Source organism: Pipistrellus kuhlii, unplaced genomic scaffold (assembly GCF_014108245.1).
Source record: "Pipistrellus kuhlii isolate mPipKuh1 unplaced genomic scaffold, mPipKuh1.p scaffold_m20_p_17, whole genome shotgun sequence".
NCBI lineage: Eukaryota > Metazoa > Chordata > Mammalia > Chiroptera > Vespertilionidae > Pipistrellus > Pipistrellus kuhlii.
The window spans coordinates 17,249,353-17,261,384 of NW_023425482.1; the positions used below are offsets into that span (position 1 = coordinate 17,249,353).

General features: G+C 39.2%; 1 protein-coding gene across 4 annotated transcripts in view; it reads right to left on the reverse strand.

Moving 5' to 3' along the window:
* Positions 1 to 12,032, reverse strand: part of PHLPP2 (PH domain and leucine rich repeat protein phosphatase 2) — a 66,658-nt gene that overhangs the window by 31,426 nt on the left and 23,200 nt on the right. For all 4 annotated transcript variants that reach the window (XM_045582718.1, XM_045582719.1, XM_036441100.2 and 1 more), the window contains one exon: positions 6,205 to 6,338. In XM_045582718.1, the coding sequence (XP_045438674.1) occupies positions 6,205 to 6,338 (134 nt within the window). The remainder of the gene's footprint in view (positions 1 to 6,204; positions 6,339 to 12,032) is intronic.

Below are 12,032 nucleotides of genomic sequence, written 5' to 3' on the forward strand. Positions count from 1 at the left end.
GAAAACAATACTTTAGAAGCCACATTTTCAGTAGAATAAGAACACTAAAAGGGAAAAAGGAAGTATTATGTGTCAACATTCAGTAACCTTGTTTACAGATGGTAAGCAACCCAGCAATATAAGTATTACAAAATAAGATCTTAGTACTACAACGTTATCCATCACTGAAGTTATATAATGAGAGTACTATGAATTTTGGTTTAGAGAGCATACATAAGGGAGGCAACTGATCATTGCTTTTCTTTCTCATTGATGTTTCTCTCCCTCTCCCCCTCACTTCCTCACTCTCTAAAAATCAATAAAAAACATATCCACGGGTGAGGATTAAAGAAAAAAATTTAAAAGCACTGAACTGTATACTTTTAAAGGGTGAATTTTATGATATGTGAGCTATCCTATATAATAAAAGGCTAATATGCAAATTGACCAAACAGCAAAACTACCAGTCACTATGATGCGCTCTGACTACTGGGGACAGATGCTCACCGCAGGAGCTGCTCCCTGGTGATCAGTGCCTTGCCACAGGGGGAGTGCCACTCAGCCAGAAGCCAGGCTCATGGCTGGCGGGTGCAGCAGTGGTGGCAGGAGCCTCTCCCACTTCCACAGCAGTTGAACATTCCTCAAGGGCTTCCAGACTGCCAGAGGGCACAGGCGGAGCTGAGGGAAAACCACCCCCCCAGCACACGAATTTCGAGCACCGGGCCTCTAGCATCTCAATAAAATAAAGTTGTTTGCTTGATTTTTACCTCATTATTTACCCCAAACCTGACATTGTTTTTATATTTCACAACCTGGTTAACAGCATCATTTATTACCAAGTTCTAGTAAATATAAAAATGGGACTTCATTATAGTTTATCATGCTTCTAAATTGCTTGTCAATCTCTTCTAAAGTTTACATTGAAACAAATGTTGCAACTGATGTATAATTCTTTGTCTCTTTTTTTTCTTAGTTTTATTTCTCTATATATTTTATTACAGAGGAAACTTCTAAATTTATCTATCATCACTCTCAGAAGAGAACATTCAATTCTGGTGGGGTGTTTTCTTTTCTCATTGAATTCAATATGTTTGAATTAATTAAGTTCAGTCAATTTGAATATTTTAGAAATAAGATCTTCAATACTTTTTTATTTTTCAGGTACAGTTGACATTCAACATTATTTCATATTAACATCAGTGTACAACATGGTGGGTAGTCATTTATATAATTTATAAAGTGATCCCTCCAATAAGCAAGCTGTTTTATTATTAATTTTGGAGGGTTTATAAACATCCAGAGTGCCTCAAGTCTCTGATCTTCTGAAAGTGATAAAAATAAAAAAATAAAAACACAAAATGAGGAAGTTCAAATAAGAATTTGGAATATCTGATAGCTCTCGTTTTAAAAACTAGTTTTCTAGTTTCAAAAGCCAAAATTCTAAGTGGAAAATAAGGGATAATTTTAATATCCTTATATATCTATACTTTCAAATGTTCTAGAGAAAACGGATTGCTTTTATAATTGAAGAAAAAAAAAATCCAAAAAGAGAATTAAGGGCAACCCTGTAGCAACGAATATTTCCACTGCCTATAGTATAACATCTAAATATCATTTTTCATTAAAATGAACCGTAAGTCCTTAAAAATGTTCTATTCCTACTCTGAGTCAGACAATGTAAAGAATAGCTTAGGACATTTTGTTGTGTAAGAACTTAATGGAAAATCCAGAATGCCATCAAAGGCTACTGGAGTCATGCTGGAAGGCCATAGAAGCCAACTGAAAAGAGCTCCTGCCTCAAAGAGAATGGCTGTAATGAGCTGAAATAAATATATATAAGCCCAGATCATAACAATACTCAGAATAAACAAAGAAAAAATGAAGTCATCCAGACAATGAATATAAATTGAAAGGCAAAACAATAAAGCTTCTAGCCGAAACCAGTTTGGCTCAGTGGTAGAGCGTCGGTCTGCGGACTGAAAGGTCCCGGGTTCGATTCTGGTCAAGGGCATGTACCTTGGTTGCGGGCACATCCCCGGTGGGGGGTGTGCAAGAGGCAGCTGGTCGATGTTTCTCTCTCATCGACGTTTCTAGCTCTCTATCTCTCTCCCATCCTCTCTGTGAAAAATCAATAAAATATATTAAATAAAAAAATCAAAAAAAGAGTAAGCTTCCTTAAAAAAAACACAAAACAATAAAGCTTCTAGAAACTAATTTTTTAAAGTGTTAAATTGCACTATATAAAAATGAAGTACTTCCTGATTCTGATAACATGGAGAAAGCACACTCCACTGGGTCTCTCGCACTGAATGCACCTATAAATCCTGAACAGAAAACACATGCAGCAGGTAGAAGAAAACCCCCAAAATTAAATAGTAGTGGGCAGGTTAGGGAAGAACAGAATTTAAAATACCATCTAATCGGAGGAAAACCAAGATAACAACCTAAGTAAGCACCTAAACTGCCACCTCGCACAACAATTTCAAAAGAACAACTAAAAGACAGAACAAACATCATCCAAAACCACAGGAAAGCTGGCTGGGCAGGAAATCTACAATTAGAAAGAAGGAGAGAGGCTCACAGACCAGATCAGGAGCTGCAAAGCGCTGAGGTAGGGAGACGCTCGCGCAGAGAGGAAGGGTAGCCAAGTGCCAGGCTGGCGGGAGGGGAAGGGAAGCCTCCAACTCCATTGAACCCCAGTTCCAACTGCACTGAATCCCAGCCCTGTCCAAAACCCTGTGGACCCAGGCTCATATGGGTGGAGTCTGGACTGTAGAGAAAGGCACCCAGAGACTCAGAGACTGGGAGACGTGGGGGAGCCGGGAGCTGCAGCGCACAAGTGAGTGTGCGCAGAGAGGTCCTAAGCCATCAGTCAGACATCCCCCAAGGGTTCCCGGACTGTGAGAGGATCAGGATCCCCTCCCCCCCAAGTGTAATTTCATGCACTGGGCCTCTAGTACCAAATGATAACATTTATGTAAATAAAATGCATTTCTAAGCATACATACTCATAGGAATAAAACTTAGGAAATTCTGAGCAGGTATATACCAAATTGGTAGTAGTGATTATTAAATAGTGAATAGGCTTGGGAGGTGATTATAAGAAATTAAAACACTAAAGATAATAAGACTACATCAATACTTTACTTGCATATTTACAACTAAAAATTTTTAAAGAAAAAGTATATGGGTACAATAAAAATAATTGTAGGAGTGGTAAAATGTTTTGTTTTGTTTTAGTTTGGTTTTATTTATTTATTTATTTGTTTGTTTGTTTATTTATTTATTTTTTACAGAGAGGAAGGGAGAGGGACAGAGAGTTAGAAATATCGATCAGCTGCCTCCTGCACACCCCCCACTGGGAGTGTGCCCCCAACTAAGGCACATGTCCTTGACTGGAATCAAACCTGGGGCCCGCAGGCCGATGCTCTATCCACTGAGCCAAACTGGTTTCGGTAGTAAAATGTTTTTAAATATATCAGTTCTACAATTTAAAATATTAACATGAGATAGAATGTTTTTACAATTTGAGGCAAAGATTAACTTTAACAATAATACTTGATAATAGCAAAGAAAGATGTAGGAAATGAATACTGTCCTGCTAGTGATGAAAGTGTACACTGGCTCTGCCCACCTGTGCAATTTAGGAATATTCTATTAAAATTTAAAAATACTTACACATTTTAACTCAAAAATTCTACTTGTAGGAATCACATCCTCTTCCTTCCACTCGAGGTCAGTCACTCTTCTGACTTTTATAATAATTTCCTTGCTTTCTTTAAATTTTTACCATTTATGTGAATGTCATATTATAGTTATAGCATGTTAAACTAATGTAACAAAAAGAATATAATGGCTTAAATACAACAAAAATTTAATTCTCTGTTGGGGGAGAATTATGTGTTGTCAGAGGTCAATATTGTTAAGAATCTGAGGCTGATGGTGGCTTCAATATTGCTGTGATGATTGCATTCTAACCCACAGAGGAAGATAAGAGCACGGAGAAGCATGTATGAATAGCTTTACAAACCAGATATAGAAGTGGCACACAACAATTCCTCCCATACCAGTGAAGAAAACTGAACCACATGTGCATACCCAACTGCAAAAAAGGCGGGAAATGAGGTGTAAGTGGGAAGTCATGTGCCCAACCACAATTCTATTGCTATGGAAGAAAGAAAGAACAGATTTCGATGGACAGATAGAACTGCCACATATCTCTAAGCCATATGGCTAAGTTATGCCTGTTTTTGAACTTTAAATGAATGGAAACATGTGATTCTTTTGCACCTGGCTTCTTTTGTTTGTGTTTATATTCTTTGAAAAGAAACTGTCTTAAACATTGTGTGCACAGAATATGATACAGAAAGAAAAACTCAAGCTGGGAGTTATGCTACCTCACACCTTCCCTTCTAGACTGCATTTCCTCATACACAAGAAAGGAGTTAATACATGTGCTCTCCATGACTGATCATGCTACCCACTCGTCTTTCGTAAAATATGTTATCTTCAACTTTTTATATCATGAATTTGCACTGAGCCAGTCATTCCACTTACTTTTCCCCCAGCATTCCCTCTTCAGTGAAACTGATAACTAGCTTTTATATAATGGCTGCTTGGAGTACCAGGTCCCTTTAAAATGTGGGAACCACAGAAACATTAACTAGTTTGAACTTAGGCCCTCCTGACGTTGGCCTTGTTAACATTATATTCTAACAAAATTAATTCACCAAAGACTACACGTGAAATACTTAAAGCTGATTACTAAGCTATTTGCTTCAAAGAAAATACTTCAAAAATAACTTTCTTTCTGTTAACAGTAAGTTGTCTCTGGATTCAAAAGCTTCTTGAAGAAGCAAGGTGACAGGGAAGCATAACTTTTTGTGATGGTTTTAAGGTATGTCCAAAATTGATACTCCTCTCCTCAAACGGTGAGTCCTGATTCCCTTCTCTACAGTATGGGCTATATTTGTACTCACTTCCAGTATACAGAAAGTGGTAAAATAATACAGCTCATGAGGGAAGATCATAAAAATCACAGAGGCCTGTGTGTGTGTCTCATCACAGGCGGAAGCTAGCTACCATGTCTTAAAGACACTCAGGTAGACCTATAAAGACAGGTCCAAAGATCTCTTGAAAAGCCAGAGACCTTCTCCAGGTAAGGAACCAGAGACCTTCTACCAACAGCCATATGAGTGAACCTTGTTAGATTTGAATCTTCTATCTCAGTGATCAGCAAACTCATTAGCCACAGAGCCAAATATCAACAGTACAATGATTGAAATTTCTTTTGAGAGCCAAGTTTTTTAAACTTAAACTTTTTCTAACACCACTTCTACAAAACAGACTCACCAAGACCGTGGTATTTTGTGGAAGAGCCACACTCAAGGGGCCAAAGAGCCACATGAGGCTCGCGAGCCACAGTTTGCCGACCACGGTTCTAGTCCAACTTAAGCCTTCAGGTTAACATCACTTTAACCAACAGTGACTACAATATCATGGGACCCATGTCAAAAGCATCCAGCTAAATCTCTCCTGATTTCTGACCCACAGAAACTACTAAATATTCATTATCATTTTAAGTCACTAAATTTTGAGGCAATTTGCTATATAGCCAATTACACTTTACCTATAGATAAATGTTTACCTTTTGTAAATACATATATTGGCTTTTAAAAAATAATGTTTTTAAAACCTCTTGCCCAAACATAATTTACTCATTCAAATTATATTAAAGCGTGATTTCATCAAGATTCTGACAAAGGTAAAAAATAATTCTATTAAGTTAGCAAAAACACTTTTTGTTTAAAAGAGCAAAAATAAAAAGAAATTTTTTTTATATTTTATTTTTTACAGAGATGAAGGGAGAGAGTTAAAAATATCGATGAGAGAGAAACATCAATCCTGCATACTCCCCACTGGGTATGTGCCACAATCAAGATACACAGCCTTGATCAGACTCCAACCTGGAACCCTTGAGTCCACAGGCTGACTCTCTACCCACTGAGCCAAACTGGTCAGGGGAAGAAAAGATATTTTTGGCTAAGACTTCTAAGTCTTCCATTAACCACCACTCCTTGTTTATGTCGTTTAACTACATTAGTTCATTGACTTAAAAACAGATTTTAATGAAATTATTTTTAAAAGCTGAAGACAGACAGAGAGACATAAATGATCCCCTGAAAAGCAGTCAGCATGTTCACAAAGCCACTGGTAAGTTCTTACCACCATAAAACCGAAGCATGCAGCCGAGGTCGGGATTGGCGGCCTCCTCCTGTATGCGCACAGGGTCGTCATAGCCCAGCCTGGACAAGTAATCATAAACAATCTGAAGAGGCCGTTCGGTGGGTTCCAGTCTCCTGCTTGCACAATTCAAAAGAAAAATAGTTAGTAACTACAATAATAAAAATGCTTCATGTCATTCTTTAAATCTTTTACTATGCTTTAGATGTTCAATTCTATATCAAGATTTTCTTTAATATCATGTGATAAAACTAATCTAAGGAAGTGGTGCTGGAAGGTTTTGGTCCCAGGATCCCTCTGTGGTCTCTGAGGACCCCAAAGAGCTTTTGTTTACATGGGGATTGATATCTACTGAATTAGAAACTAAAATTAAGAATTTCCAAACTATTGTTTATTCGTTTCCTGATTTTTTTTGTTTGTTTATTCATTTTTAAGCAACAATAAACCAGTGATGTTAACATAAATAATACTCTTTGAAAAATCTTTTCTAAAATAAGTCAACTTTAAAGAAAAGAACAGCACTGTTTCACACTTTTGTAAAATGCTAGTTAAACAGAAAACAGCTAGATTCTCAGATCAGCTTCTAAATTCAATCTACTGTTGTAACATGCTATTTACCCTCTAGAAAACTCTTCTATACACGCATGAGAGACTGAAAGTAAAAAAGAAAATCAACGTCTTAATATTATTATGAAATAGTTTTGTCCTCACAGACCTCTTCCAAGAGTATCAGGCACCTCTACAAGGTCCATTAAGAACCTCTGGTCCAAACTTAAAGGCGGCAAAATTACCTATACTAATAAAAGCCTATGTGGTCCTCGCGCCCATCATCACCACAAGATGGCCACCACAAGATGGCTGCACCCACAGCAGAGGCAAGGCCTGGGGGCTGCTCCACACAGTAAGGCCTGGGGGGTCCCGCGGTTCTGTGCAGCGCAAAGGCCAGTACCGATGTCTCCACCACCTCTCATGGAGGAGGTGGGTCCCAGTGGAGGAGGTGGGTTGTGGCAGGGGATGGCAGTTGGGGGTGATCGGACCAGCAAGGGAGCGATTAGGGGAGATTAGACTGGCAGGCAAAAGCAGTTAGGAACAATCAAGCAGGCAGGCAGGCAGGCAGGCGAGTGGTTAGGAGCCAGTGGTCCTGGATTGTGAGAGGGATGTCCCAGATTGGAGAGGGTGCAAGCTGGGCTGAGGGACAGCCCCCCCATGCACGAATTTCATGTACCAGGCCTTTAGTGAGATATAAAAGGTTATACTTGGTCATATATGGAAACATCCTAATTCTAATGTTTAAATGATCAAATCTCCTTTCCTTAAAAGGCTCTGTAGATTGATGTATTATAGAACTAAACACCTTAAACCTAGAGTTTTATTAACCAATGTCACCCAATAAATTCAATAAAAAATAAAATTTTAATTAAGTCTCTGATTTTGAAACCTCTCTGTATTATAATATTCACCTAAAGAAAGTATTTTCCCTGGTAGGAGAAAAAAAAAAATCAAGAGGATCTCCACGTCTGCTCTTATTAATTTAGCATAAATGAGTAAACAGAAGCTATTTCAAGAACTGCAAAAACAAGTAAAATGAGGGACTAATTCCATTTACTTATTAAACTCATCTGCTTAAAAAAGTAGAGAGTAAGGGGGAGGGAAACGCTGTAAGATGCTTACAGATCAATTTTATGTTTCAAAGTTCCAAAAGTTTAACAGGCTGGTAATTAGCTTTTTGTTAAAACTCTCGCATATCAAGGGAAAATTATAATACAGTATTGTTTAAAAAGTGTAGGAGAGAGTAATGTTGGCAATGAAAGGATCGCAACACTTAGCATCTGAAATACTTCTAACTGGCTTTAAAGAAAGACAGTAAGACTACTGAAATCGTTTTAGTTTGCTTCTAAGGTTTCTAGTAGTTACTATGTCCTTGTGAATCTGAATATATATGCATATGGTTATTTCTCAGCCAATACAGTAATGCTATCAACACTGGTTTATAGTTCTTAGCCAATAGTAGCCAACAGTTATTTTAAATATTAACCATAATTAAGGGAGGCATAAATTTCATTCCAAGGATCACTTCACAATTTTTAGTCAATGCCCTAGCCAGTTTGGCTCAGTGATTGAAATGTTGGCCTGAGGTCTGAAGGGTCGCAGGTTCGATTTTGGTTAAGGTCACATATCTCAGTTGCAGGCCGAGTGTGGGAGGCAACCAATGTGTCTCTCTAGCATCAATTATTTTTTTCTCTCTCTATCTATCTCTCTCCCTGCCCTCTCTCTAAGAAATCAATGGGAAAAATAACCTCAGGTGAGGGTTAACAACAACAAAAAAATTCTATTAATAATAGTGAGAGGCAAAAGTTTATATCAATGACCCTAACAAAACAGTGCAGCATTCTGGACATAAAGTTCAGATTAAAAATCAATCCCTTGGCCACCAATAAAGGTAAAATCTGCAAATGTTAAGATCAGCATTATAAATAATAAGACAAACAGTAACAATAAGGACACTTCATTGAATGTCTACTCTATGCCTGATGCTAGGCTAGAAGTGTTTTACATTTTACAAGGCTATGCTTATTTTGCAAAAAAGAAAAATGGGGCTCAGAGAGTCACATAATTAGTACATAATGGTTATCAAGGTTTCCACCTGTATTGGTTTCATTACAAAACCTAACTGCTTTTAGGTAAACCACATTATTTTACATAGTTAAAATAATTTACACAGAAGAGAATGCAAAGCACTTCATATGTTAACTTATACCTAAAAGCTTGTTTTAAATTATTTTATTCCATTAAGTCTAATACACTATCATTTGAAAAGTACGCTATTTTTGTCCTAGCTAGTATGGTTCAGTTGGTTGGAGTATCGTCCCGTATACCAAAAGGTTTTGGGTTCAATTTCCAGTCAGGGTACATACCTAGGTCACAGGTTCAATCCTCGGTTGGGGCATATAGGAAAGGCAACCAATTGATGTTCTCTCTTACATTGATGCTTTATATTTTTCTCTCTCTAAAATCAATAAGCATATCCTCAGGTGAGGATTATATACATGCTATTTTTTATGTATCACTATTGTACAATGAAGAACCTTAGTGTTTGTCCTTAGTAACTGGGAGGGAGATTCTAAATCCTTGGAATTTCCTGAGTAATGCGAGTGTTTTATTCATGAGCCCCTGGCATCACCCCTGAGTTTATACTAAGAGATATGATGACTCAGGATAGGGGCTGGTCACCAGCAAGACCAACCACATGATGAGAGGATTTGGCTGAAACTAGGAGCCAGCCTGTCTTGGGGGAGGAGTGAAGGCTGGAAGTTGCGTTCCACACACATGGTCATTCAAGTTTACCCAATAAAAACTGTACCCAAGTTCCATGGAGCTTCCTGGTGAATGAACGCATTAACGTCCTGGGATGGTGACATGGGAGTTGGGAAGTAAGTTCTACCTTCTGGACCCTTATGTGTCTCCTCATTTGGCTGGATGAGTCCTGATTTGTATCCTTTATACTAAAACTGTAATTGTAAGTGAATGCTTACAATTCAAAGTCATTCTAGTGAGTTACTGAACCTGAAGGGACCAAGGCAACCTCCTAACTTGTATCCAATAGGTTAGAAATGTGGCCGGCATGTGGAGTAAGGGTAATCTTTTGGGGGACTACGCCCGTTAACTTGTGAAGTCTTTGCAAACTCTGGTGGTGTCAGAATTGTATTGTAGTAAACTATCAATAGATAGTACTGCAATACCACTAAGAAGAAAAAGAAAAAAAGACACTGCCAATTAAATTATGACCCACCAACAACTGTAAAACATAAGCTGATTTCAAAAGTATTAAAATAAAAAAAGAATTGCCGAAACCGGTTTGGCTCAGTGGATGGAGCATCAGTCTGCGGACTGAAAGGTCCCAGGTTCGATTCCGGTAAAGGGCATGTACATTGATTGCAGGTACATCCTCAGCAGGGGGTGTGCAGGAGGCAGCTGGTCGATGTTTCTCTCTCATCGACATTTCTAGCTCTCTATCCCTCTTCCTTCTTCTCTATGGAAAATTAATAAAATATATAAAAAATAAAGAATAAAATAAAAAAAGAATTTAAATAAAAACAAATTAATGTATAACACATTCTTTTTTTGTTGTTGTTAATCCTCACCCAGGATATGTTTTCAACTGACATCTTAAAGAGTGGAAGGGGGCTGAAACCGGTTTGGCTCAGTGGATAGAGCGTCGGCCTGTAGACTGAAAGGTCCCAGGTTCGATTCTGGTCAAGGGCATGTACCTTGGTTGCAGGCACATCCCCAGTAGGTGGTGTGCAAGAGGCAGCTGATCAATGACTCTCTCTCATTGATGTTTCTAACTCTAATATCCCTCTCCCTTCTTCTCTGTAAAAAATCAATAAAAATATATTTAAAAAAATAAAGAGTGGAAGGAGGCAACGGGATGAGAGAAAGAGAGAGAGACAGAGAGAGAGAAACAGCAATGTCAGGGAGACACAACCATTCTTTACTTCCAGCACATACCCTGACCAGGGCCAGGGATCGAATCTGCAACTGAGGTATGTGCTCTTGACTGGGAATCAAACCCAAGACCCTCCGATACCCCGGTCGATGCTCTCACCACTGACCAATGCTGGCTAGAACCAAAAGACATTATTTTAAAGTTTTAAAACAGTATAGAAATATGAAGCACAAAACAAAAATAATCTTTTTCCTTCTTCAGTGATAATCCATTCAGTGTGTGTATGTACGTGTGTGTGTGTGTGTGTGTGTGTGTGTGTGTGTGTTTTAAATCCTCACCAGAGGATATTTTCCCATTGATTTTTAGAAAGAGTGGAAGAGTGAGGGAAAGAGAGAGAGAAATATCAATGTGAGAGAAACACATCCATTGGTGGCCTCCTGCATGCACCCGGACCAGGGCCTCGGCTGGGAGAAGCCTGCAACCAAGGTACATGCCCTTGATCAAAATTGAACCCAGGACCCTTTGATCCGCCATCAGATGCTCTATCCACGGAGCCAAACCAGCTGGGCAGTATATATTCTTGATATAGTAGGCATAAGCAGATTAAGGAGGATAGGCCAGATACTGAAGGTCACCAGGAAGGAAAGCCCCAAATGCCAAGTAACTGGGAAAACAAGTATTGTTGATGGGACCTCTCCCCCAGGTGACCTTTCCTCCCTAGCAAATTGCTGGTCATGCAGTTTAAACCTCTCACTGGTCAGGCATCTGGGACTCTCCCTTAACCTTTCCTCCCCAGCATGTTGCTCATCATTTGGTAGAACTAGGGACCGGAGAATAGTCTCATATGATTCCCATATAAGCCCTTATACCACCTCTCCCTTAAGCTCTCAGGACAATGAGGCTCTGACCTGCAACAAAGCCTTGGGGCTGTTTGTGGCAGGCAGCTAGACAGACAAGAGCAGAGTAAGGAAGATGGGCCAGGTACAGAAAGCCCTGAGTGCCTAGCAACTGGCAAAACTGGGAAAACAAGCCCTAGCCAATTCGGCTCAGCGGATAGTCAGCTGGCAGACTGAAGGGTCAGGGCACGTACCCAGGTTGCGGGCTCGACCCCCAGTAGCAGGTGTGTAGAAGAGCCAATCAATGATTATCTTTCATCATTAGTGTTTCTCTCTCTCTCTCTCTCTCCCCCCCCCTTCCTCTCTGAAATCAATAAAATTAAAAATTAAAAATTAAAAAACTGGGAAACCAAGAACTGCCCCCCAGGGTGACCTTTCCTTCCGTATTCCGTAGCATATCCCCGGTCATGCAGTTAGGACCCTCCCCTGACCTTTCCTCCCCTGGCGTGTTGCTAGTCTTGCCGGTG